The 26,499-nt window shown below is 54.9% G+C and overlaps 2 protein-coding genes across 5 annotated transcripts; both read left to right on the plus strand.

Annotated features, from left to right (window-relative positions):
- Positions 1–8,008: 8,008 nt before the first annotated feature.
- HES5 (hes family bHLH transcription factor 5) lies at positions 8,009–8,682 on the plus strand (the record flags this gene model as incomplete). The annotated part of the gene is made up of 3 exons (XM_080922039.1): positions 8,009–8,062; positions 8,149–8,314; positions 8,402–8,682. 3 exons carry the CDS (start codon positions 8,009–8,011, stop codon positions 8,680–8,682), a joined length of 501 nt encoding a protein of 166 aa, XP_080778165.1.
- Positions 8,683–11,075: 2,393 nt separating this feature from the next.
- On the plus strand, positions 11,076–26,211 carry PANK4 (pantothenate kinase 4 (inactive)). 4 transcript variants are annotated; one of them, XM_080922092.1, is made up of 19 exons: positions 11,076–11,208; positions 15,813–15,895; positions 16,194–16,408; positions 16,551–16,734; positions 16,994–17,086; positions 17,402–17,555; positions 17,879–18,060; positions 18,638–18,719; positions 18,963–19,063; positions 21,136–21,291; positions 21,772–21,884; positions 22,086–22,173; positions 22,714–22,865; positions 23,486–23,541; positions 23,712–23,761; positions 24,274–24,378; positions 24,848–24,948; positions 25,080–25,148; positions 25,755–26,211. In XM_080922092.1, the coding sequence occupies exons 1-19, from the start codon at positions 11,085–11,087 to the stop codon at positions 25,966–25,968; spliced, it is 2,322 nt and encodes a 773-aa protein (XP_080778218.1). In that variant the 5' UTR covers positions 11,076–11,084; the 3' UTR covers positions 25,969–26,211. The 4 variants fall into 4 exon arrangements, with proteins under 4 accessions (XP_080778218.1, XP_080778219.1, XP_080778220.1 ...); XM_080922093.1 differs by lacking the exons at positions 11,076–11,208; positions 15,813–15,895 and adding an exon at positions 15,916–16,109 and having other exon boundaries at positions 16,201–16,408; XM_080922094.1 differs by lacking the exons at positions 11,076–11,208; positions 15,813–15,895 and adding an exon at positions 15,979–16,109.
- The last annotated feature ends 288 nt before the right edge of the window (positions 26,212–26,499 follow it).

Here is a 26,499-nt window from a genome sequence, read left to right on the forward strand (position 1 = left end):
GGAGAGGAGTGGGGACAGCTGGCTACATGGTAACTATTCTAATCTGGATGGATGTCACCTCCCTGACCTCCTCTGAGACTGTATCAAGACTGGTAAGGGATGACTGCACACCAGCAAGACTTCGCCAGCTACCCTGACATTTCAATCTCCCACCACGGAACATTCTTGTTTGGATGCTGGTTGCTTTAGAATATCATTCTAAGTATCATTTTTGAAGGGTAAGGAGGCCCTGGTGCTCCATACTTGTCTGCTACCTGCCTCTGACCTCCTAAACCAACTGAGGACCCCTACCATTGCCTCCACTTTGCAGATGAGAAAACTGAGGCAGAAATCGGTTTAAATGTGATGCCATGGGCCGCACAGCTGGGGAAACATGAGGACGGTGTCTGGGGACCGCTCTGTAGCCCCTCTCAAGATTTGAGAGCCAAGGATGAGGACAACCAGCGGCTGCCTCAGGCTGGGACAGCCTCCTCTGTCTCTGTCACCGCGATCCTCACTCTGGGCCCGCGGTTCCCACACTGCGGTGGCGGCGGCGGCAGCGCGGGAAGCGTGCCCAGCCCCTCGGCATTAGTGCCGGGGCCTGCTTCTGAATGAATGGGGGCGGCGGTGGGGGGCATGAGGAGGGTAGCTCCCAAAAGACCATCTGGCTCCATGTTATAATAGAGCAATAAAGGGCTCGTCTGCTTTTCAGGGGTTGGGAAGGGGCTGCTCTCTGACACCGCAGAGTTTTTAAGCAGCTTGGGACTGCGACCCCGGGCACTACCCTGGCCCACTGGGGGCTGGTGGACAGAGCGTGGCCACGTGGGCTGGATCGACCTAATCCCTTCGCCGCCTTGAGAGCGTCCCCGCCCCCAGTTTTCCCACCACCCACCTCTGTTGTCCTGAGCCCCCCCCCCCCCCCGCCCTTTCCCCCAGCTAAGGCGGCTTGAAGCCGATGCGACCTGCTCGCAAAGCTCTGGGATTTGGAGGAGATGGGATATCTCCAGGCCCGCCGCCATCACCAGAGCCCCGGTGGAAGGGGGCGGGGGCGGGGCACTGGGTCAGCAAAAGAAGAGATTGCGGCAGAGGAGGTGCAAAGTAGAGAGGGCTTCCTTCCTGAGCCGCCTTTAGTAGAACCTGAGGTTGATTAGGGAGGCGTTGCCCCCTGTTTCGGTGGCTCTGCCTTCGTATTACGTACAGTGCAGATGCCCAGGCACCTGTTGTTTGGGCATGGGTGGCAATTCCTCAAGACCCAGGTAAGCCTTGGCCTATAAGCCCTTCTTACAGACAGGTAAACTGAGTCTCCAGAAAGGTCAAGATGTATTCACATGTGTAAGAAAGTCAAGGGCAGAGCCGGGCCTTGATGTGTCGGACCTTGTCAGCCCACCCAGCCTGCTCTTTGGAACTCTGCTGAAGTAATCCTGCTCTGGAGAAAACTGACAGAGTAAGGCAAGGTTGGTGTAGACCCGGTGAACCATGAACCTCAGGATCAGACTGTGGACTCTCACCCAACAAGCAGTACGTGTATCAGACCCTCTCATCCACTGGAACGGGGTGGAACTGCCTGTGGCTCTCAAGGCCCTGACAGTTCAAGGCAGGTGTGGAAAGGAGAAGTAGATGCCCCAGGAAGGTAATTTCAGTAGCTGTCTGAGATCCACACCTGGAGAACACCCAGTAGAGAGGTTGCCAGACAGAAGCCAGGACACTGGCCCAGTGGGGGCCCCAGAAGTCACCCAGTCCCCAACCCCCAGAAAGGTTTGATTCCCTCTTCTGTACAATGGGTCCAAGGCTAACAAGCCTTCGCCCAGAGTCCCTGCTGCAGGTACCTAGTCCTTCCTGAGTTCTTCGTTCAGGAGACTCCCAAGCTGCTGATTTTACCTTGGAAGGCGTAGAGAGGTCTCTCACAGAGAAGACCACCCTGTGTCAGAGGTACAGAGGATGGCCCTGCCTCGTTCATCCTCTCCCAAGTCACCCCCTGGGGCTGGGACGGCAGAATCTAAGGGACTGGCCCACAGGCAAATTTCTTCCTCTTGAGAGCCCCAGCTTACACACTTGCAAGAGAGGCGTACATTTTCCTGCTTCTGAGGGTTCCTGAGAGTCTGGCCCAGCCTTGTGTCACAGGTCGGAGGGCAGTGGTGGCCACACAGCCCCCCATTATCATAGCACCCAGGTATCTATCTACTCCAAGGAAGAGTGGCAGAGGGAAGGACTAGGCTGACTGGGGCATTTGGAGAGGTGGGATCAGCAGACCAGGCTGGGGACAGTGGTACTGAGAGCAGCTAACCATGGTGTACATGTATGACCACACAGGCATGAGCATCTGTGTATGGACACGCACAGGCACCTCACACACAAATGTGCACGTGTACATGCCAGTGTGCTCCCTGGACCTGCAAGAGCAGGAATATGGGGCTGTGTGTGTGTGTGTGTGTGTGTGTGTGTGCTTACGTGCATGTCTCTATATGCATGGCTTGTATGACACGGTGTGCACGTGTGTGTGTGTGTGTGTGTGTGTGTGTGTGTGTGTGTGTGCATGTTCTCGCAGAAGCCCTTTATACATTATGCAGTGGTAAATGTCCACGTTTGAGAATGTTGACAGGGCTGGAGAGGTGGTGCAGTAGGTGAGGGCCCTCGATGCCAAGCCTGTTGATTTGAGTTTGATCCCTGAAAACCACGTATTGGGAGAAAACTGACTTCTGCAAGTTGTCCTCTGACCTCTACACACACACCCAAATGTAAGACAATAAGAAAATCTGTGCTCCAGGCCAAGCCAACACTTGGGGTTCTCTGCATGTGTCCCGCCATGTCCCGAAGGCCTCCCGGCCAATAGTTACCTGTCTTCACTATAGCTCCATGCCTGATCCAACCCACAGGTCACTGCCTGCACAGTCTCTTACCCCACGGCTCAGCCCTTGTGCGCTGGTCTCTGCCGACCAGGGGAAGATGCAGCGAGCAGGGGGGAAGAACCCTGCCATCTTGGATGTAGCTCCTTAGTCTAGTTCTTGGGCAAGAGGAAGATGCGGGACGCTGGCCGGGGAGAGCTCTAAGGCTTTCCTCCCAGCCCCACCGAGGACCCAAAAGGCATTGGTTGTGTGCCTTCCTGGCAGCCTTCTGCATCATAGTTGCCCCTTGATGCTGTACCAGTTACCTGGTTACCTACCACCCAGAGCACTGGTTCTGACAGATAGGTTTGTTACCTTCCTTCCACTCAAAGGTCAGGTTAGGGGACTACAGCATCTCTTCACCCCCAAGCACCTGACCGTTCCTAGAGACAGTCCCCCATAGCCACCAGTCACCCTGCAGCTGACCCCTCTCTGCTCTGTACACTTCTCTCCTGGAGCCACTCCCACCTGCCTTGATGATCCAAGAAAGCAAGCAAGCAGGCAGGCAGGCAGGCAGGCAGGTAGGTAGGTAGGGAGGGAGGCAGGGAGGCAGGCAGGCAGGGGGGCAGGGAGGGAGGCAGGCAGGGGGGCAGGGAGGGAGGCAGGCAGGGGGGCAGGGAGGGAGGCAGGCAGGGGGGCAGGCAGGCAGGGAGGCAGGGAGGGAGGCAGGCAGGCAGGGAGGCAGGGAGGGAGGCAGGCAGGGAGGAAGGGAGGGGGGCAGGCAGAGAGGGAGGGAGGGAGGCAGGCAGGCAGGCAAGCAAATGTTGAGGGTCTTTGAATCCCAGCCTTAGTTAGGTGTGGTTGCACATGTCTGTGATCTCTATACTCAGGAGGATGAGGCAGAAGAATCTCCAATGTGAGGCCAGCCGGAGCTACATACTAATTCCCTGTTTCAATTAACCAAGGTGGGGGGAACCAGCCTGGACGTCTATCTTGCTCCCTGTGCTGGTAAGTGCTCAAGAAGAAGAGGGTGGCTCGGCCTCGGAGTCCAGTGTAAACTGGGAAGTCGTGACAAACTGCCGAGTGACTGACCCATAGTTCACACCCTTTGGCAAGTCTCTTCACTTCCACTGCTGGCCAGTGGACTGAAGACAGAAGCTCCCGCCTCACTGCCTGTCTAGGAAGTTACTGTCCTGTGTTCCATGCCCGGCTTTTAGCAGGTGCATCCTTCCTTAGTCATGCACAACCCCCGACTCCAAAGTCCTGCCTGTGGGACCTAAGAGCCCACCCCTCCTATCGCCCAAGGACCACTCAGCGACCACTAAGTGTTCCCCTCTGCTGCAGGGCAGACAAATTCCCTCTGTGGTCAGCCTTTCCTGGTGGTCTGTCTATGGAAAAGAAGGCTGAGGACTAAGGGCTGGTTGCAATCAGGACAGGGCTTAGCATAGGACAACCAGCTGTGTCGTGACTTGGGGAGACTCTGTCCCCACAATCCCAGATAAGGTCACTTCCTTGCCAAATTCCCAGGAATGGGGGGTCTCAAAGGGAGTAGCAGGCTGCCCCTCTGTTTCCTGGGTCCATCCTCATCCCAACTCCTCATTCCTCACCCACTGTAAATGTTCTGGAACCAGGGACAACCGGCTGGGGATGCTGGTGCTTGTGGGCCCCAACAAGCCCCTACAGTCAGTCACACAAGCATGGTCATGTCTGTGGCTCTTCTCTAGAAACCTTCCAACTGTGGCCAAATGTACATAAAAATTCACCCACTTCTGTTCACGCTTGTTAAATATACTCACGACGTGACACAGCTGTCACCCCCACCCAAACCTGCCCCAGCTCTTCAAGTGGATGTTCCATCTCTGCCCACGAATTTGACAGACTCTAGGTAGGTCCCTTCTAACCGGTCCTCTCGAGGCTGGTTTGTCTCCTAGCATAACCCCCTTGAGGTTCACCCTTGCTGTGTACAAATGGGCGGTCTTCCTCTGTTCTTTGTCTGTTTGTCTGTCTGCAAGCACTTGGGTGGCCCTGGCTCCTTGGCTACACTGTACTATACAGCTGTGGGTACCAGGACAGAAAAGCTTGCATCTCTCTGTACTTTTGTGAGCACAGACATGGAGGCAGAATTTCTGAGTTATAAAATAATCCCGCTTAATTTTTTGTCTGCCTTCCAAACCGTTTATCACAGGGGCTGCACTCTCATCCAAAATGAGCTTTTCTTCAGAGACTGGGAGCAGAGTACCCTGCAGCCTCCCCCTTTCTCATCCAAGGAGCTCCTCAGTCAGCTTACTAGAGACTGGGTTGCGACTTTCAGCATAACCTGGGCGGACTCAGTTTACAGGACCCTCACCCCCACCCCAGTGCACAAAATAGGGTGAGCACTCCACTGAGGAGGGACTTGACAACTCTAGACCCTGTCCAGCCTCAGGTACTGTCCCTTCACCCAGACCTATTGAGCGCTTCTGTGGGATGCTCTGAAAGGTACAGGAAGGGCAAACTAGAAAAGGACCGGCCCCACGCGGCTGCGGTGGCGGGAGGATCCCAACGCCCCTCCCCCACCTCGCATTGCTTCTGCCCTGCAAAGCCCGCCAGCCAGAGCAGCCTTTACCCCTCCCCCATTGCAGCTACTCAAGTCGGATGGTGTGAGCCAGGAGCCCAGAGAGTTTCCCACACTTTGGCCCCATTCACAGTGTTAAACGGCCCACAAAGGCCAGGCGTGTGCCTCAGAGGCCGCCTGGGCTGCCATCTGGCCCGCACTCGGGGAGGCAACTAGCCTTTCATCCGGCTGGGATTTAACACCATTCATTTCATATTTCCCACAACTGAAAATTGGATCAAAGCTGCTAGGGTTCGGGGGCGGGGGTAGTGGTGAGGAGGAGCGGGGGAGGGGGTGGCCCTCCCCGTGGCCCACCCACCACCCTCACCTCTGGAAGGCCCGCTCTCCTAACCCACCGCGGGTGGGCAGGCGGTTGGGGTGGGATGGAGGTTGGACCATATCTCCTGGCACGCGTCTCATTTGGGTGAGGAGCTGGCTCGGGGGAGGGTACTGGAAGTACTGAACTTAGCCAACTGTCCTCACCAACGTCTTGGGAAGCAAGTCTGTGCCTGGATGACCCCATACCTGGGTACAGTCTTAGATCCTTGCTGTCAGCAGCCAGTAGCAATGCCAGGGCCCCCATAGGCTTGGACCCTGTTTCCAGTTGGTGGGTTTCATGCCCTCCCTGGTCTGTTTGCGATCCCTCGGCCCTCTGAACACCTAATCAGGATCCTGAGCCCTTCCGCAGAGCATACAACCACACAGGTGATCAGGTTTTCCTGCCCGCCCCACTCTCTGAGATCCATGACATGGCTAAATTTTGACTACCATGGGGTGTAAACTTGTTGGCTGCAAATAAGAGTCCACGGAACACCACCAGGACTCAGTGCCTTGTAGTCTGAGGGGCCTGCTTGCCCACCACACAGTGTCAGCCATTGCTAGTCCTCAGGCTTGTAGAAGCAGAGGCCCAGGCATACAGCCCTGAGCCTCCCTCTTGAACTTACAGGGTACCTCTGTGCTTCTACATCCACAAGTCCCTCAGAGAGGAGATGGGGTGAGGGGTGTGGCAGAGTCTAGGGGAGGTGAATTCTGTACCTGTATCTTGCATTGGACAGACAGACCATCCTGAGCTGCCTCAAAGCCAAGCCTTCCCTTCTTGTCTCAGATGCTTCCATTCATGCTAACCCAACAAGCCCTAGTGCTAAGAGCTTCCGGGGCGAGGCCTGAGGAATAGACCACTTACAGCAGTGGGTCACCATAGCGGGAGAGCATTTCCTGAGTGGGCACTGTGAAGGCCGATTTGGTTCCTGAGCTCAGACATGGCTGACATCCATCCAGAGAACCTGGTCCCATTCTTCACTGGCTGCTGTGCTCTGCTGACAGTTTTGGACCTGGCTAGGTCATAGGTTGCCCCTAGGAGGAAACGTGGGCCTCATCTCCTCCCACAGCCCCTACAGAGTATTAGGGAAATAGTATGGGTTCCAGGTGGAGGGACACCCCCACATGGCCATCCCCTAGGTGTCCTGGATGGGACTAGAAAGGTCACCCTGCTAGGCCCCAGTTATCTGTTCTTCCAGTGGGGCCCATGCACGCCGGCGCAGCATTCACACAGGGGAATTCTTCTTAGCTCTGCCACCTTATAACCCACCACCACACACACAAAATGTTGAGTGAAACCAGAAAACACACACACACACACAGCGAACCGGTGTCATGAGAGGAGTTAAGGGCAGCCAAGGTTTCCTAGAGTCACAGGAGTAGTGACCACAGACAGCATGGTCCTCCTGTTTCAGAGATGCATTGTGGCACCTGGTGACTCAAGAGCAGTCCCGATACCCTGTGGGTTGGGGTGAGGGGTGTTCCTGCGTACGGGGCTTCATGCTAGGATTCACTATCCAGAGCAAATTAAACTAGCTCGGAGGTATACCTGGAAGGCTCCATGCTCGAGTTAACATCTAGCCTCCTCCCAATGTCACTCCTCCCAAGTGACAGTTTTGGGAACTGGCAATAAAGCACCTGAGTCCTAAATCCTAAACACCTGAGTCCCTCTTTCATCTTGTACCTGTGAATGGCATGACAACAGCATCTGTTTGAGAGAGTGTGGCTCACTTTAACCCACTGTGCCTGTGGGTAACAGGTCCCAGCTGGAGAGGGTGCCCACTTCTCTGGAAGCCGCTGTCTGTTCATTGTAAAACTCTCATTTCTCTGGCCTCTGCCAGCCAGCGGTGGGGAGCCTCTGGAGGAGTGGGAGGGAAGAAGGGAGAGAAGTGGGGGCACTCCTTCCTGCCCTCCCCACCTCCCCGCGGCCTGGGAAAAGGCAGCATATTGAGGCGCGGGGCTCTCAGCCTCAGGCCCCGGGATGCTAATGAGGGCGAGCGCGTTCCCACAGCCCGGACATTGTGCCGCGCGGCCCACCTGCTCCTCGGGGAGCGACCATTGTGCCCGCGCCAATTCACAGGCAATTTAGCGTGCGCTAATGGGCCGGCGCCTTTGTGCGGCCGGCGCCGCCATTGGCCGCTGAGTGTGGGAACGGCCGCGGCACCCGGACCCCAGGCGCCGGGTCGCTGCCCGCGCCTATATAGAGTTGGCGTGCGGGGGTTCGGGTCGCGCCAGCCCCAGACGCCTGGCTCTGCTCGCTCCGCTCCGCTCGCCAATCGCCTCCAGGGCTCCAGGCATGGCTCCAAGTACCGTGGCGGTGGAGATGCTCAGTCCCAAGGAGAAAAACCGAGTAAGTGCCACTCGCCCGGCGCGCGCCGTCCCGTTCCCCCGGGGCCTCCGGCGTCTGCCGCCCACCTGACGCCTCTCCTCCCGCAGCTGCGGAAGCCGGTGGTGGAGAAGATGCGTCGGGACCGCATCAACAGCAGCATAGAGCAGCTGAAGCTGCTGCTGGAGCAGGAGTTCGCGCGGCACCAGCCCAACTCCAAACTGGAGAAGGCCGACATCCTGGAGATGGCCGTCAGCTACCTGAAGCACAGCAAAGGTGAGCTAGGCGCCTGCGCCCGCCTCCTCCCCGCCGGTGTGGCTTCCACCGCGCGCGCCCCACTCATGCCGCTCCGTCTCCCCACAGCCTTCGCCGCGGCCGCCGGCCCCAAGAGCCTGCACCAGGACTACAGCGAGGGCTACTCGTGGTGCCTGCAGGAGGCGGTGCAGTTCCTGACCCTGCATGCCGCCAGCGACACGCAGATGAAGCTGCTTTACCACTTCCAACGACCCCCAGCTCCCGCCGTGCCTGTCAAGGAGACCCCGGCGCCTGGCGCTGCGCCCCAGCCGGCGCGCCCCTCCACTAAGGCCGCCGCCTCTGTCTCCAGCTCGCGCCAACCTGCCTGCGGCCTCTGGCGGCCCTGGTGACCCAGCGGCCTACGGGTGCCTGGGGCGAACCGGAGGATGAGCTCAGTCCTTTCGAAGCTGGAAGACATTCCCCAGCCGCAACTCAGCCCCAGGTTGGCCGCAACCTTCTTCCGAAGGCTCCCTCCCCAGGCTGGCTGGCCAGCAGGAGGGTCATTCTTAGAGAATGTGTGTGCAGAGTTGTCATTTGGGGATAATCAAGGCCCACCCTCTGCCGCCTGTCTGACCCTATGGGGTTGTTTTGTGTTTGCATTTCTGCAAGTGACTTCTGCGAAGTTCCCGGCTCACCACCGGGGGTTCTATGATATTTGTAGAGTTGGGGGTTGGCTCACCCCAGCCCGTAGAGGACTTTCTTCAGGGCCTGTTGCTGTTGGGCAAGCACCCTGCAGACGGGCTGTGCCCTGGGCACATTTGCCTTTTGTGAAGGCGGAACTGCAGGTGTTTCCTCATAGGAAAGCACTCAGCCTGCGTGGGCATAGGGCCCGTGAGACCTTACCTCAAGGTCCACATGGCCTTGACTGTCTGATGCGAGCTCACAGTGGGCAGTCTGGGAGGGTGGGGTCTCCACAACGATCCTTAAAGGATTCCTTTGTGTGGGTGGGTGCATGTGGGCACACTTTTGTACTTAGAATTTGAACTCTTGGCTATGTGGGAGAACACAGGCTGTTCAGAAGGCTTCTAATAAAATATCAAGCGCCCCCCATGTCTGTGCCTCTCGTCTGTCCTTGGCAGCCAGAGGGGTGGCCTGCCTCGTGAACGGAGGTAGAACGGTGGAATCTACCATGTTCACAAACCAGGATCAGGACGGGTGCTTGCTGGTGGTCCTCTGAGTGCAGGAGGTGAAGAGGAGGGGGCACACAGAGATATTGGTGCTCTCACTGTGAACAAGACCTGGGTGGCTGCTGCTGTTTCCCCTTGCTCCCAGGAGAGGGTCGGGGAAGGGGTCCTAACTGTAGATCCTCTGTTCTGTCCACTGAGAGGAAGCTGAAGGCCTCAGTGGATCTCTTGGTGCAGGAAGAGGCTCGGATGTGCCACCCTGAGAAATATCTGTTCCAGCTCCCACTTCCCTTAGTGTACCTGCTTAACTAAGACATAATTGCCCTCCCTCCCATGAGGCGACTAGGGCCAGGGCTGACTCTGAATGGAAATTCAGCCATGAACTTGGTAGGAATGATCCATGGTCTAAGATAGGATGTCTGCTTTAAGGTAAGCTATAGCAGCTTGGTCAAGTTTGAAGGAACCACGGCTTCCAGGTGTCCCAAAGGCAGAATCTGTTGAGCAAAGAGTGGGTAGGAGCTGGGTGTTGTCTACATGTCGTCTGAATGACAAAGTCACAGATGTACCCCCTGCCCTGACTCAGACCCCCCCATTCTTTTCTATCTACTCTGCCAGTGACCACCTGAGGACCCTGCTGAGGCCCACATATAGTAAGCAAGGACAGAGAACCTCATCTGTATTTATTTAGTTTATCACAGGAGCAGCAGAACATCTGTGACTAGGGAAGGAGGCCACTGTCCTTGTCGGGTGTTCTTCTAAACACAGGTCAGCCATATCCCACTTACAGGGACCGAAGTTGCTGGGTCACCTTACTCTCAGGAGCCCTGCCACCCTGAGGCAGGCTCTCCCATCTAGAGTATGCCCACTCTGTTGGCAGGCACATGCAGAGCTTCCTCCTCCCTGAATCAGTCTGGGTATATGGTAGCTGAGCATTGCCTCAACCCTGTGCTCCAGGAACCTGGCAAGTTAGCCCGCAGAGGGAACCTGAGAGCAAGATATTAAATTACGTGACTGGCCGCCTGGAGGACACAGTGCCCTCTCAAGGGACTTAAGTCAACAGGAACTCCAGATCACCTCCACTTTGGAGTCCTGCCCCCTCTTCCAGGCAACCTCTCCTTTCCCCTCCTATACTTTCTGCAGATTGCCATTAAAGTGCCCATCTTCTCCAGGTGCAGACACAATCCCATATCCCTTCCCCATGGCTGGGCACTCTTCGAGTGTAGGGTCCTTAACACTACTCCAGTTTACATAGGAGTTTTAGCATTAAGGTTCCACCTCTTTGGGAAACCAGGAGGGTCACCCTAGCAGAAATCACAGCAGTTTGCAGGGTCAACCTCATAGCTGGAGATCTGAAAGCAGGATCGCCAGGCTCAACCCGTTAGCATCTAGCCAGCTCAGCGAAAGAACCATATTCCAGAAGCTTCATATTGGTAGTCTGGAGAATAACGGCCCTCTTTTCCGCAGTCCGGGCCTCTAGGACACTTGTCTAGGACAGTAGGGTGGCCTAGCCTCCAGCACAAGCGGAGGGGGCGGAGATCATTAGCATAATTTATGCACGCGGTCGTTTAGCAGTCAATTATATGCGCATATATTTCCATGGCTGATGAGGCTGGCCGGGCACTTTCAAAATGGCGGAGCGTGGAGCGAGTGGCGGCGGGAGCGGCGGGGACAGTCTGGACAAGAGCATCACACTACCCCCCGACGAGATCTTCCGCAACCTGGAGAACGCCAAGCGCTTCGCCATTGATATAGGTAGACACGGACCCGGTACTCGAGAGGGTGGCCAGAGCAGCGGGCGCAGGCTAACAGCGGGGGCGGCGGGAAGGACGAAGGGCGGGGGCGCGGGCCATGCGCACAGCCTCACGGGTCGCCGCACAGCCTCTTGGGACTGATAGTTGTGTGCAGCGTCTAGGTGCGGGGTCGAGCCGGCGGTCGGACTCCAGCTCCCGGTAGGCGCTGCGCTGTTGGAGCGGGGCACGTCGGGCCTCGTAGTCCGTGCAGCGCCGGTGGATTGTGAGGGCTCCGTGGAGGGACGGGCGGGGCGGGTGGCTTCGGGAGGAGGATGTCCTAGTCTGCTCAGAATCCTCCGGGATGTGGCTGGCCTTGGCTCCACAGCGCAGTCCGCCGGAGCTCCAGCGTCCCAGACAGCTATGGAGACCTGGGGCCTGGACACTTGTCGCCCAGCGCGGTCCGTGGCTTTGGGCGCCTGAACTACACCTCTCCTACGGCCGCTGCCTCCTGGGTGCCTGGTGGTTCACCTCCCTTCCCACCTTCTATAGGTCCACCTTAGATCCCCTTCCCGCGTTGGGCTGCCTCATGCCTACTAACAAGTCCTCGGGGAGGTTCTGCCATCGCTCTAGTGTGCAGATGTGGAGACCAAGGCACAGAAGAAGGCTAGCTTTCTCTGAAGTCTCTCGATTCGTATATCCAGAATCGCAGCTGGTCAAGCCCCTCTCCCCCAAGCACTCTGCATCTCGTTGTTGGGGAGCTCTGCACCCAACTGCTTGCAGGCGTTTTCCCTGTGTGCCTCTTGATGCCAGTGTGGTCAAGTGAGGGCCCACACAGCCGACAACATCGCTGTCTTGGACTTAACTAATTAATGGGTGTGCTGCTGGCTCTTAGCCTCCTTGAAAAGCCTGGGTTGTTGAGAGTTTGTGAAGATTCTCCTTACTTCTGGAATATTGAATATGCTTCTTGCGCTCTTGCTTTTGGGCTGTCTGTGTGACGTGCTCCTTCTCGGGAGGAACGTGGAGTGGATGAGAAAGCAAAGATGGCCTGCTGTCCTGTCTTGTCCTGTGCTCCAACTTTATCAAGGGCTCAGGAGGGTGATGGGGGAGAAGGCACCAGCCAAGATTCTAGTAGCACCTGAGATAACTTGGTGGCTGGCTGTATATTGGGCTAGAAGTGATGAGCTCGCAAGCTCCAGCAGAGGGGACGACTGTCCTTAACCAGACCTCTCCAAAGGCCCCAAAGCAGCTGTCCAAGGATTCTGAAACCTTCACTCCAGGGCTAGGTTTTGTGCCTTGCCCCGTGGTCTTAACACTTCTTCATTGATTGGGAAGGAGGCAAATTTAAATAACGATGTCTGGAAGGCAGTTGAAAATGAATTCAAAACATCATCAGGCAGTTGAAAAAATAGGGTTCACCTCAGATAATCTATGTGACACCCAGAGACCATCTAAGCAACAGCCATAAAGCATGAGGGGGGGAGCTGTCCTCAAGCTTAAGGCCAGACACAGGCTGCCTTGACAGAAGGACACTGCAGGGGCTGTTCAGTGTTGGGCTTTGCTTCCAGTCTGGGGCTTGGATCTGAACTTGGAAGGACATACATCATACATTCCTGAGAACAGGCCTCTTTTCTTTTGTTCCTTCTTTCTTCGTTTCTGTTTTTTTTTTTTTTTTTTCCTTGAAACTGATGGCAAATCACACCTCAGGATGGTTTGACAGCTCAGGCACCTACAAAACATGCTTGTCAAAGTGTTTAAAAACAGCCTCCTCCTGTTTGCTCTTCCCTCACTGCTGTTCTGTGTTCTTGGTGAGCCCTTTTCCTTTCTTGGATAGGAACACTGGTCTCAGCTGGGTTGATTCATTTCTGGAAACCCGGGCAGTAGGAAAGGCACCCGGGCAGGAAGAGACTCAGTGGTAGTAAGTTCGAGGCTGACGTGCCCTTCCTAGTGCTGTGGTGTACATGTGAAAGTCGGGGGACAACTTGATGGGATTCTCGTCTTCCTCAATGTGGGTCCTGGGGACCAAACTCCAGACAGCAGGCACCTTTACTGCCTCACCCATTTCAGTGGCTTTCCTGTGATTTCTGATGGACTGCTTAAAGTTTATCTCCGGCCGTTTGAACAGTCTTGCCTTTTAGGAAACAGTGAGTCCTCAGAGTGAGTTATATAAGCATTTAGGATCAGACAAGCCTGAGGAGAGGCTAGATTTGAGGGCTGGAAAGAGAGATCAGGAGGCTTAGGACTATGGCCAGGGATGAGATTAAGCTCATGATACACTCACTAAACCAAAAATGGGCCTCTCTGTGCCCTGCCTGGACAGGACAGACTGCATTGTGCCAGTTTCGCTGAGGGGAAGAACTCTGGCCTCCAAGCATCCTGGTGAAACTTTTAAGTATCTGCTTTTCCTGTAGTCCCTTGTTCCTCCTCAGAGCCAACACTTGCAAATTGCTTAGCCATTTTACTCTGCCACTGAGGAACTGTTGCCTGGTCAGGCCCCTGGGAGATTCAGCCGCCAGTGGGGCTCAGACATTCCCATGTCCCCCACGTGTCACCTGTGGGCCTGTGAATCTAACTGCTAGCACAGACTGGAAGGTGTCTTTTCTGCCTGCAGGGGCTTGCTTGTACTTGTTACTTCCTTCTCTGGGCAACTCTCCCTTTGAGTATGTGTGGCTCAAATGTACAGAGGACTTGCACTTTATTCTGAAGCCCAGAGGCTGGCACTGTGCAGTATTCCATGGGTGACAGGGCCCTGTGAAGACGTTGAGAGCCTGCCTGACTCCAGGTGTGGTGATTTGTGCATACCTTTAATCCCAGCTCTTTGGAGGCAGAAGCAGATGGAACTCCATCGGTTCGAGGCCAGCTCGGTCTACAAACTAAAGAAAATGGATAAGCAATAAAAAACACTTTCTTTAAGTGGATTCCCGCTCAATTCCCAACAACCACCTGTAACTCCACTAACAAGGGGAACTGACACCCCTTTTGGCCTCCTCAGACGCTGTGTGGACGGGTCGCTCGGGCATATATTTAGGCAAGGCATCCATGCACGGGAAATAAAAATAAAACCTCAAAAATTTTTTAAAAAGATAAAAACAAAATCTTTTAAAGCAGCAAACAAGAGAGCCCAGGGCCTGTGAAAGCTGTTGACTTCCTTTGCCTGCTGGTGGAGCTTGGGCTGCTCCATCAGCTCAAAGTCCTGAAGGCTGGGGCCACTCCTGACCCTCAGTCCCTGCAGCAAACCTTGCCTGCTGACCCTGTGCATTTCAAAGATGCCGTGTGTTACCCACCCTAATCTGTTAAGACAAGAGGTCAGGTGTGGACGGGTCTGCTTATCTGGTGCCTGCACCCCAGCCTTCTCTTTGTAGTATGTTTTTTAAACTATTCTTATGTGTCTCTTGTATGCTGGGGATATTTCCCCTTGTGTTCCCCGCTTGTGTCCTTCCCTCTCTTCATTGTCTCCCTAGACATGTTACTTCTCTCCTGTCACGTGCGCACACACATGGTTTTACATGCCCGTATAAAATCCAGAAAGCACAAATAGGAGAAATGTGCATTCGTCTTCCTGAGACCGGCTTGACTCACCAAACCTGGTCATCTCCACTTGTTTCTTGTTTCCTGCAAATGACACGACACTGTTCTTTATAAGACTTATTTAAGTAGCTGTCTTCAGACGCACCTGAAGAGGGCATCAGATCCCACTACAGATGGTTGTGAGCCACCATGTGGTTGCTGGGATTTGAACTCAGAACCTCTGGAAGAGCAGTCAGTGCTCTTCACCGCTGAGCCATCTCTCCATCCCAACGCCATTCTTTTTATGGCTGGAAGAAAACATTCCACATACAGTAGACCACACTTCCATTGTGTCCTCTGCCCTCAGCCCACACTTTATGTTTTATTCTGAGACAGGATCTCTCTAGGCTGCATGGGCTGGCCTTGAACTTGTGATCCCTTTGCCTCTGCCTCCGCCTCCCAGTTAGCTGGAGTTACAGGCCTGGCTTTGGAGCTGAGTATGTAGAGAGGGGTCAGTGGATCACCTCAGGCTCTTCCTCAGACCTTTTCCCTTTTTATCTCTAACTGGCTTGGAGCTTTACCAAGTAGGCTAGACTAGCAGGCCAGCGAGCCCTAGGAGTTTGTTTTTACCTCCCATGTTGTAAGTTCTGGGATTATAGGCACATAATACCATCCTGTGGGTTCTGGGAATCTGAGCTCTGCCCCTCACAGTGGTAAGGTTAGTGCTTTATCAACGGAGCCTCATCCCAGCTCTTGAAAGCTAAAGTCCTTTAAAACCATGGACAGCTGAGTGCACCCTGAGGCAGAATGGCTCTGTCACTGCTTTGGGGCTTTGTGATCGTGGGGAGGGAAGCCTTGAACTCAAATTAGTTCAGAACCTGAGGGGGACACAGGTCCTGTGAAGAAAAAAATGCTCCCATTGTGATTGGTGCACTCTCCTCTCATCTGTGACCTTAAGTTCACAAAGCACTGAGCACTTTATCCACAGACCTCCATATTGAAGGGACAGGCTGTTGAAACATCAACCGCCCTACTCCACCAGAGCTTAGAGGAAGGAGATGGATCTCAGAGTCTCCTTTGCACTGTTCTGAATTTTGTGTGGTTTTTGCTTTCTCCTTGTAGGTGGATCATTGACCAAGTTGGCGTACTATTCCACCGTGCAGCACAAAGTGGCCAAAGTGAGGTCTTTTGACCACCCAGGAAAGGTAAGCCCCTCGTAGTGGGTAGGCAAGTACGTCAGTGGAGCTGAACAGGGAGGCTACTTCCTGCTGGCCTTGGACTTCATATTGTGTCCCCTGCTGTTTGCATATGTTCACACTATGGTCCTGGAGTTGATGCTCTTCCCCTGCTCCTTGTTTGAGGGTACACAGGCCTCCTTCCTCTCTCTGTTGTCTGTGCCTTGGCCCAAGCTGACATCAGGTATTTTGAGTGTCACAGTTGACATGCTGGGGCAGGGTGCTCGGGGCTATCCTTGCCTTGTGAAGACTTCTTAACCCTTCCTAGGACACAGAACAGGACCATGAGCCGCCCTATGAGATCTCGGTGCAGGAGGAGATCACAGCTCGCCTGCATTTTATCAAGTTTGAGAATACCTACATGGAAGCCTGCCTGGACTTCATCAGAGACCACCTGGTCAACACTGAGACCAAGGTCATCCAGGCCACTGGGGGCGGAGCCTACAAGTTCAAGGACCTCATCGAGGAGAAGCTGCGTCTGAAGTGAGTAGAGACCTTACCTGTGGTGCTCACAGTGTAGTGGGGCGCCCTGAACTACCATGCTGACTATGGTGATGAGCATGGGTGCTGCCTCCGAGCAAGTGCACCATGGCTAACTCTTGTGACTAGGCTCCTTCACTTCCAGGGTGGACAAAGAGGACGTAATGACCTGCTTGATTAAGGGGTGCAACTTCGTGCTGAAGAACATCCCACACGAGGCCTTCATGTACCAGAAAGACTCAGACCCAGAGTTTCGATTTCAGACAAATCACCCCAACATCTTCCCTTACCTCCTAGTCAACATCGGCTCTGGCGTCTCCATTGTGAAGGTGAGAGTCCGCAGGATGACAGCTGAACGGCCCAGTGCCTGCCGGCTGTGTGCACACACTGGACACGGCACAGGTCTGACCCTTCGTAGAGCCGTCGTTGGCATAATAGATGAGCACCTACCACTTGGCATTGGTGCCACCCAGGGTTCACTTGGAAGATGATGGCAGAAATTCTTGGGAAAGGACGTGGCAGCCCTGACCCCAGCATCCTAGCAGCCTATGTGGCCTGCAGCCCAGCGCATGCCCTCCTCTTCCTCAGGTGGAGACAGAGGACCGATTCGAGTGGATTGGTGGAAGCTCCATTGGAGGAGGCACCTTCTGGGGGCTTGGGGCTCTGCTCACCAAAACAAAGGTATTCCCCACAGAGCGTCCACTCTGTGGCCCTTAGAAGGTCCTTGGTACATGTCTGCAGAAGCCACTCCCAAGCCTCTATCCTGGCTCTAGTGAGAGGTCTTGGATCCCTGTTTACACTCTGAAGGACAAGGGCTTTGGATTGCTGGATCGCTGCCAGCTCAGTGACCTAGCACCCAGCTTGCCAGGCCCTGTCCTTGCCTCATGTGCTGAGGGAGAGCCATTCACGCCTGGCTGTGCTGGGTCCTCTTTACTGTTCAGGGTGGCGAGGGTGTCCCCAGCTGCCAGGCCCTCACTACCTGCTCTGCCTCCACAGAAGTTTGATGAGCTACTGCAGCTGGCTTCCAGAGGCCGGCATGCCAATGTTGACATGCTGGTCCAGGACATCTACGGTGGGGCCCACCAGACCCTGGGGCTGAGTGGCAATCTCATCGCAAGCAGTTTTGGGAAGTCAGCCACTGCTGACAGAGGTACTTGCCATGGCCAGCCCTTCACAGCAACCCAGCCATAGCCAGCTTCAGTGCCCAGGATATCACTCTGCCCGCTAGTGTGGAGAGACAAATCTCATAGATCCCTTGAGACTGTTCCTGTTGGGCCTCCAGGGCTCACCTTCCCAGAACCCTGCTCTGGCTAATTAGAATATTGCCAGATGGCTACCCCATCCTCTGTTTCCAAGAAAATCCAAGCTAGGAAAAGGAGTTAGGATATTTGTTTTCTCTTGGAAATGAAGCCTCATTCATCCAGGACAGAGTCTGGCCTCACACCCTGGGTTCTGTTTTCACTCCCCTCTCAGAGTTCTCCAAAGAAGACATGGCCAAAAGCCTGCTACACATGATCAGCAATGACATTGGGCAGCTCGCCTGTCTCTATGCCAAGCTTCATGGCTTAGACAGGGTCTACTTCGGGGGCTTCTTCATCCGGGGTCACCCTGTGACCATGCGCACGATCACCTACAGCATTAACTTCTTCTCCAAGGTGACTGCAACCAACTTCCTGTTCCCCGTACCGGGACGGGCTCAGCTCATCCTGGTTGCCCCAACGTACCCCTAAAAATCTCCCAAAATGCCAACATGCTGACCAGAATTCATTTCATACCCAAGGGGCACATGCAGTGCTCTGAGCTGGGCACAGTCACAGTTCCTTGCCACCCAGCTCCTTGGGAAGATAAGTCTCCACAGGCTGATGGCCCTCCCACCCAGACCGTCTGGCCAACCGCACCTTTCTCCTGGCTAGTTTGGGTTTCTGTGCATTGAGTGTGAGCTTGTTACAGTGAAGGGCAATCAGGGACTATCCTAGTGAGGGAACCTCATGTGGGTCTGGGGTATCCTGGCCAACAGAGTGCTACAGATTGGTGCCCAGGGATAGGCAGTAGTAGCAAGCTCAAGGCGGCCTTGTGGAGTCTGTCTTCCTGTCAGGTTCCACAACCTGCAGGCTAGCCTGTGGCACGCAGGGTATCTGTCAGGCAGTCTTGAAGCTGATGCACTGGTGTGGTGGGTCCACAGTGGATCTGAGAGGACACTGACGCGTTGTCTGTGGGCTTGGGCTGGGGCAGGGTGAAGTCCAGGCACTCTTCCTGAGACATGAAGGCTACCTGGGAGCCATCGGGGCATTTTTAAAAGGAGCTGAACAAGACAGTGAGTAGAGTCACGGCAGTGAGCAGTGAGTGGCTGGCTGTACAGGACGTGGCCTGTGCCCCTGGCTGGGCATCTGGGTGGGAGAGTGGGGACCAGGGGGCAGAACATGAGGCTTGAGGAAGCCCCAGAAGGGGTAATCCGCAGCGTGTAAATAGACCAATGATTTTATCCCTTTTCCTCCTCTACTTTCCCCTTTGAATCAAGGGCGAGGCTGACACGGTGACCAGCTTCTCGTTTTTCCAGATCCTAACCAGTACAGCTGGGGTGAGAACTACGCAGCCAGCTCCGGGCTGATGAGCACGTCGCCCGAGCTGTGCCCGACACAGCGGGCGAGGAGCGGCACAGTGAGTAGCAGGCCCTTCCGGAGCAGCCTGCCCAGCCGTTTCCACTGTGACCTCTCACCACATGGGCTGCTTTTATGTTGATGACAAGTTAGACTTGAGGGCAGGAGGCATGGAGGCTTCCAGAGCCTTCAGGAGCCTGAGGCCTGGTGTTCTGTGCAGAGCACCGAGCTCCGGCAGCTGCTGTGATGTCTTCGACAAGAGCGAAGAGTAGGCCCACCTTTGTCTGAGCTCGCTGCTAGCAGCTTTGTGTCTTGGGAAGACTGTGCTCCCTGGAATGTTCTAGACCCTCACGTCTCCACGTAGGATGAAATCCACCGTGGCTGCAGACATTGGGCTCACCTGGCCAGAGGCAGGCTGAGCACTGCGGAGCTGGTGGGTTAGGAGATGACTCCTTAGCACATGCCTTGTTAGAGCCCTCTTGATGAGGGCTCCTGCCAGGCTTGTGAGATCAGATGCCACTGTGGTGTAGCATCCATTGTGCCAGCATTCAGTTGTCTGATAGTTGATCATGGAACTTTTGTAACTCAGACTCCATATGTTTCTGGGAAAGAGCAGTTGGAATAGAGGCAGCTACTAGAAGCAGAAAGTAAGCCACCGCCCTCAGACAAGATTGCATACACTATAGCGGACGCAGCATCCCGTGGTAGTGAGCCCGGGCCTCTCCAATGAGAGCACCCAAGTGCCCCCTGGCATTTGTCTGTGAGCCAGGCTCTGAAATGGGCATCTTTCAGCTTTGTTTTTTAACTCATCAAGTGGCTGTGCTGAGGCCCGCCACATCCCGAAATGAAGGGAGACAACAGCAAAGTTGTCCTGTTCGTTCTGAAAGGTGGCTAATGCGTCCCACAGTAGAACTTGTCAGGGTGAGTGGCACTTGCTCAGCCGAGTCCTACACCTTGGGGCCTTCACAGCCTGTGCTGGGGACGTGTCACAGAGACACTGATGATGTGCAGGTGCAGAGCAGTCATTTGAGGCGAATATTGCCAAGAGAGACAGAACTAAGGCTTGAACTCTGCCAAGGAAGCCAGCCGAGACCCTGGCAGTGGCAAGCCCTGCAGAGTGGGAGCCTGGTAGCGGAGTAACGAGTGTCGTGAAGCTGGAGTGCTGTCACCTTGTGTGCAGAGGGCGCCGAGGCTGGGGTGCTCAGTGGTGAGCCAGTGGTCAGTGTATGTGACCCCTACCCATTTCTGGTCAGCTTGGGAATTTCTCAGATCTTTCTTGCTAACCTTGCCACCTGTATGGGTTCCCAGGGTTTGCAAGCATTTACCCCTGAGGCTCTGTTCAAGCCGTGAGTCTTGACCCAGAGTTCATGTTCAGTCATTGCAGTTGAAATCCCCTGGCTGATTGATTTCAGGAGTGTGGTGTGGTTAGTGTAGACACTTGAGGTCAGAAAGAGGTGGCCTTGGAGCAGAGGTCACACTTCTCTGGGCCTAGAGCCACTGCTGGGCAGTTGGCATGGCTCACCTCACTGCTGTGCACACGCTGTCTCAGCCCCTCTCAGTTTAAAATAGAAAATGCCAGCAGGGCGAGCGATGGCTCCAGAACACTCATGGGCTCAGCACCAGGGGCTCTGCCGTACGCGTGGCCGCCTGAGTCTCTGTTCTTCCTGATTGCATCCCGACCAGTATATGAGAAACAGCCCTGTAGTGCCCAGCAAACATCACATCAGCTGAACAAGAGAGAGATGCCAGGGCACCAGCAAGTCTGCCAGAACTCACGCATATAAGACCAAGAGCCAGAGGGCTGTTGGTACACTGCACCGCAGCTCCTCAGCACGGCTGAGAACCAGACACGGAACTCAAGCTGAGGGCTGGGGGGGAAACAGCATGGGCTGGTGCCCGAGCAGCCAGGGCCAACTTAGGGACTACAGGCCGCTGTGGCAGTAAGGGGTGGTGTTTCAGGGAGTAGGTGGGTGCTGCTCTGAAGCTTTTAAGAGTAGACTCATTCCTCAGCTAAGCCATAGGCTGAATCCAGGCAGTCCGGCTGGCTGGCAGGTGGAGCTCTTCCATTCCTCTTGAAAGCCGAGCTTACATCAGGGTTGTGACCTTTCCACTAACCTCTTCTTGTCCTCCTAGTTTGACCTGCTGGAAATGGACCGGCTGGAGAGGCCCCTGGTCAACCTGCCCCTCCTCCTGGACCCGTCCTCCTATGTGCCGGACACAGTAGACCTCACAGATGATGCTCTGGCTCGTCAGTACTGGCTCACATGCTTTGAGGAGGCCCTGGATGGGGTGAGGCTCCAAGACACAGCAAGTGGAGACCGTGTGGTCTCAAGCACCAGGGCTGCTCCTGGGCTCAGCCGGCTCCGTCCCTGTGAGGGTCAACAGGGAAAGGAGGCAAAGAGGACAAGGACAGTTTCCAGAAGTCATGGGGTAGTAAGGGAAGAGTATGCCTGTCTCGGACAGCATGTGTGGGGTAGTGACACGACCTCTTTCTGCTGCACCTTTACTGTTCACATCTTTTCAGCAGACAGGCCATCACATGGGTCTCCTTGCTTTGGGCCTTTTTTTTTTTTTTTTTTTTTTTTTTTTTTTTTTTGAAGAAAGGGTTTTACTCTGTAGCCCAGGCTAGATGTAGCCCAGGCTTGCCTCAAACTCAAGATCCTTCTGCTTGGCCTGCTGAGTGCTGGGATTACAGCAGCCTGCACCACCACACCAGGCACCGGTTGTGATTCTCTGGCAGGGCTTGTGTGACCTCTCTGCTGTTGGCAGGTGGTGAAGCGAGCTGTGGCCAGCCAGCCAGAATCCATGGACGCAGTTGAGAGGGCAGAGAAGTTCCGTCAGAAGTACTGGGGCAAACTGCAGACCCTGCGGCACCAGCCCTTGTGAGTCCGGTGACCCCAGGCTAGCCCCTGCCTATGGCCACTGAGGAAGGGTCCCTTCTTGACACAGGGACATTGGCTGGCCTGACGGGAGGATGAAGCCAGTGCAGTGTGGTCTTTTCTGGCTGTGTGCGAGGTCTCACTGGGCTTTCCTGGGCTCTGGGGCCCATCTTCAGCCATACTCCATTCTGGTTTTGTCCCCAGTGCTTATGGGACGCTGACTGTGCGCAGCCTGTTGGACACGAGAGAGCACTGTCTGAATGAGTTCAACTTCCCAGATCCCTACTCCAAGGTGAGCCACATAGGCCACAGGGAGGGTGCGGAGGACGCAGTAGCATTTTGTTGTACCAACCTCAGGTCTGAGCTCATACTGGCTAGTTATTGGTGCACAGCTCCACTCCAGGAGCTGGGGTGCAGCCACTGTAGCCCCATGTGTTAGCATCCCTCTGTCCCCCTGGCCAGGAGTGGTGGCCTGCTATTAGCCATCTTGTCCCTTCCTCACCTGCCAATGCACAGTGGCCTCTAGGCTGCATGCCCTGTGCCCTGCTGGCTTTACTTATTGTGGTCCAGAAAGCCTCCCTGCTTCGCCCAGCACCAGGTAGACCTGAGGCCCACCCTGAGTCAATAGCCTGGTACTCCCAGCCCTGAGCGGCACCTCTTGGGAACATGACAGCAGGTGTCCCCTTCTCCCTGGTTAGTGAGCACGGTCCTCAGTGAACCCCCTTCAACTGCCACACTGCAGAGACCTCCCTAGAGGGTAAAGGAATGAGTGGTGTGGACCCACCTTCAGAGTGAGCTCCAATAAAGCAATGCCGGTGTGTCTTTCCCACAGGTGAAGCAGAAAGAAAATGGCCTGGCGCTAAAGTGCTTTCAGAGCGTGACGCGCTCGCTGGACTCGCTAGGCTGGGAGGAGCGGCAGCTGGCCCTGGTGAAGGGGCTGTTAGCTGGGAATGTCTTTGACTGGGGAGCCAAAGCTGTGTCCGAGTAGGTGTCTGAGGTCTGCACGCCTGGTCCCTCTCCCTCTGAGGTGGCTTTGAGCTGGTTATTCTGTGACAGGAGTATGACATTTCTGCCACCAGGCTGCCTAGACCCAGAGCCAACTTGTTCTGGGTTGGTTGGGCCTGCTTTAACAGTGGTGAGGTCTGTGCCGCCCGAGATCACAGAAAGGTTGCTTTGTGCTTTAGGGCTTTAGGGCTGACATTTTCAGGGTAAAAGTCCAAATTCATAGTTACTAAAGACAGCAGAAATTGATGATATTTGGTGTCTGGTGTAACCACAGTGTTTTGCAAAGGCACAGGCACCAAGGATTGTTCACTCTCCTGCCTCACCCTCATTCCAGCTGCCCACTTGAGGTGCAGACCCCGGTATGTGGTGGCAGACGTAGAAGGAGCTACCGTTCTGAGCAGGTCCAACCTTTGTGCTGCACTGAAAGGACTTGTGTCTGCAGCGCACTCTCCCTTGAGCACCGTCAGCCACTGAGGGGAGGCATGGCCAGTCAGTCCAGCACAGTACAGCTGGGAGATGCCTCGCTGTGGTGGGGAGGAACGGTGAGGTTGGGCTTCATTTGTGTGTTTTGCTTTGTTTCAATTTTCTCATTTCTACAGTGTCCTGGAATCGGACCCCCAGTTTGGGTTTGAAGAAGCAAAGAAAAAATTGCAAGGTAGGGACACCAGGGGCTCTTTGGTGCTGTCTGGCTCTGCAGAAGTTAAGCAGCAGGATGGGGCAGTTCCTGGTTGCTGCGTAACCATGTGGGCTCGGGACGATAGAGCCCTGTAAGCATCCCTTGACACTGCCTCAGCTTCCCTGACTAGAGTTCCTGTCTCCTTACAGAACGGCCCTGGCTCGTGGATTCCTACAGCAAGTGGCTCCAGCGGTTAAAGGTGTGTAAGGTGCCTCTGCTTCTGCCCCTGGGGATTCGAGCACAGAGTCTGGACCTAGCCAGAGAGGGTGGCCACCAAAGGCATTGGGCTTATGGTGACATGGGTGTAACACAACACATACACAGTGGCCTAGGACACAGGTATAACCTGTAGCCCACCACTTGAAACTTACAGGCCACCAGCTGAGAATCTCATGTCAGAAATTCCCATTCCCAGAGTCAGGTGTAACTCCGTAAAAAGAACAGTTATTTGGTGTGTATGAGGTTCTGGGTTCCATCCCCAGCACCACAGGAAAAAAGATGTCCCTAGCCCCTAAATGACCTCCTGCAATGACCACTGGCTGGATCATCTGGCCATGGGACCAACTGCCCTGTCCCCATTGCCTCCCGTGCTGAGACCCTGCGGCTGGGCTCAGCCCCCCCCCCCCAGGGAGTTGGGGGGTAGAGTACAGTGGAGTGTGAAACGCTTGAATGCACCTGTTCCCAACTGAACGTCCTGGTTTTGTCTTACAGGGGCCCCCTCATAAATGTGCCTTAATTTTCGCAGATAACAGTGGAATAGACATCATTTTGGGAGTCTTCCCCTTTGTCAGGGAGCTACTCTTTAGAGGGACAGAGGTGAGTGAAGAGGCTGGGTGGGTGGGACCCTTCCCCGGGGCTTCTCCACTGTTGGTGGGGTTGGCGTTGCTGTGGGCTTCTGGCAGTGGTCAGAGCTCCTACATTTGTAGCAGGTGAGTGCAGGTGGCCAAGGAGCAGCTGGGCCTGTTGGGTGTGGCTGTAGCTTAAGGCCTGGGTTCTCTGCTTCCTGTTTCCGGGAAAGGCATTTACCAGAAGCTTGGGAATACATGAGAGGTTATCCTAATCCAAGAGGCAGGCTGAGGATGGGATGGATGGGAGGCAAAAGAACATCCTCTGGGCACAGTCCTGCCACTCTCAGAAGCCACAGAGCCCTGAGATCGTTTGGGGACCTGCTGCCCAGCAGTTGGCTGCTGCTTGGACCCTGCCAGGGACAGCTGTGGTGAGTCTGGGTCATATAAGTAACAGCCCAGGTTCTAAAAAGCTGCTGCTCCCTCCCCCCCAACCATAGGTCATCTTGGCATGCAACTCCGGTCCTGCCCTGAATGATGTGACCTACAGTGAGTCTCTCATTGTGGCAGAACGCATCGCGGCCATGGACCCCATCATCTGGTAGGTTCTGGCTACCCCTGTTGAGCCAGGCAGGGGTGGGCCTAACAGGTACCAGGAGATATGCAAAGGGTTCCTGAGGAGGGTCACTATCAGATGGTCTTGACTAGGCCTGACCACAAGCTTTTCTACAGCACTGCGCTCAGAGAAGATAGGCTACTGCTGGTGCAGACTGGTTCCAGCTCCCCATGCCTTGATCTCAGGTAACCCAGCCTTCCTTTCTCCTGTTCTGCAAGGCACCAAAACCAGCCATACTGCTGCTTGCCCTAAATATGACCTGTGTAGCCACTTCTTTCTGTGGCCTGTAGAGCTGATGGGCAACTGACCCGGACTCCAGGTCTCAGGACTGTCCTGTAGCAGGGAGCTGTCCCATCACTACCCTAGGGGAGTCATTGGCTTATGTAGAGCTCAGACAGTGACTTGCAGGGGTCGGTTTTGCCTTTTACCATGTGGCTTCTATGGACCAAACTCAAGTCATCAGACTTGGTAGAAAAGTACCTAAGCCCATTGAGCCATCTTGCTGGCCTCTTCGGTGCTTTCTGCAAAGAGATGCTCTGTACTAGACAGAGGGGATGTCAGAAATGGGAGCATCAGGAAAACAGGTGGTGCTGGAAGTGGAATTCCCAGCCATTAGGGGGAAGGCCACTGCAGGGAGTCTGGGTTTGGCCATGCCTCAGTGAGCAAGAGTTGCTGGGGAAAGGTCCCTGTATTCTTGCTGGTCACCATCTTCAAAGGAACAGGTTGGTGTCCACCAAGGTGTGCTTAGTGAAGTCCCCTGCCCAACCTCGGTGCCACCTTCTTCCCTGAAGCCGCCTAGACAAGGGACTGGCCGTGCTGGTGCGAGAGCGTGGTGCAGATCTGGTAGTCATCGAGGGAATGGGCCGTGCCGTACACACCAACTACCACGCTCTGCTGCGCTGTGAGAGCCTCAAGCTGGCAGTGGTGAAGAACGCCTGGCTGGCCGAGCGTCTAGGGGGCCAGCTCTTCAGCGTCATCTTTAAATATGAGGTTCCCACCAAGTGAGATGCCCACTCTGCCAGACATGTCTGCCTATCCCGCATCAGGAATGTGATGTACTTCGAGGAACCCGTGTTCACACCGGAGTATTGATAACTATGCCTCTGTGACTGACAGTGCGTGTACCAGGGCTACCCAACCCAGCATTTGTCCTGTGGGACACTAGTGTTGGAATGTATTTAACTGTTAAATAATCTTTTATATATATATATATATACATATATATATAAATATATAAATACACATGTATTCATCTGGTGGGAAGCAGTGCCTGGCACTGGGGGGGTCTCCTAGAGACCAGATCCGCTTTCTTTGCTGCTGAAAAGATGCCCACAGCCCCAGGTGGACTACAGCTGCCCCAGCTGACTACCCGAGTCCTCCGGAGCTAGTCAGTGCTAAATTCCAATCCTGTTGCGTCCCCTCCTTGGGCCCCAGTGTTTTCTCTCATCCCTGCTTCTTGAGTCAGAAGGAGCAAACATCAGCACATCTGTCTGCTGAGAAGCTCCACACCCCTAATGTTCCTAGGGACAGCGCAAG

This window comes from Micromys minutus (genome assembly GCF_963924665.1).
Source record: "Micromys minutus genome assembly, chromosome: 9".
Classification (NCBI taxonomy): domain Eukaryota; kingdom Metazoa; phylum Chordata; class Mammalia; order Rodentia; family Muridae; genus Micromys; species Micromys minutus.

Bases quoted from the DNA above. Each gene is read 5' to 3' on its own strand.
- PANK4 (XM_080922092.1), top strand. From the start codon at position 11,085: ATGGCGGAGCGTGGAGCGAGTGGCGGCGGGAGCGGCGGGGACAGTCTG. The intron at 15,896-16,193 runs GTAAGCCCCTCG...AACCCTTCCTAG, and splicing joins CTTTTGACCACCCAGGAAAG to GACACAGAACAGGACCATGA. The intron at 19,064-21,135 runs GTGAGTAGCAGG...TTGTCCTCCTAG, and splicing joins AGCGGGCGAGGAGCGGCACA to TTTGACCTGCTGGAAATGGA.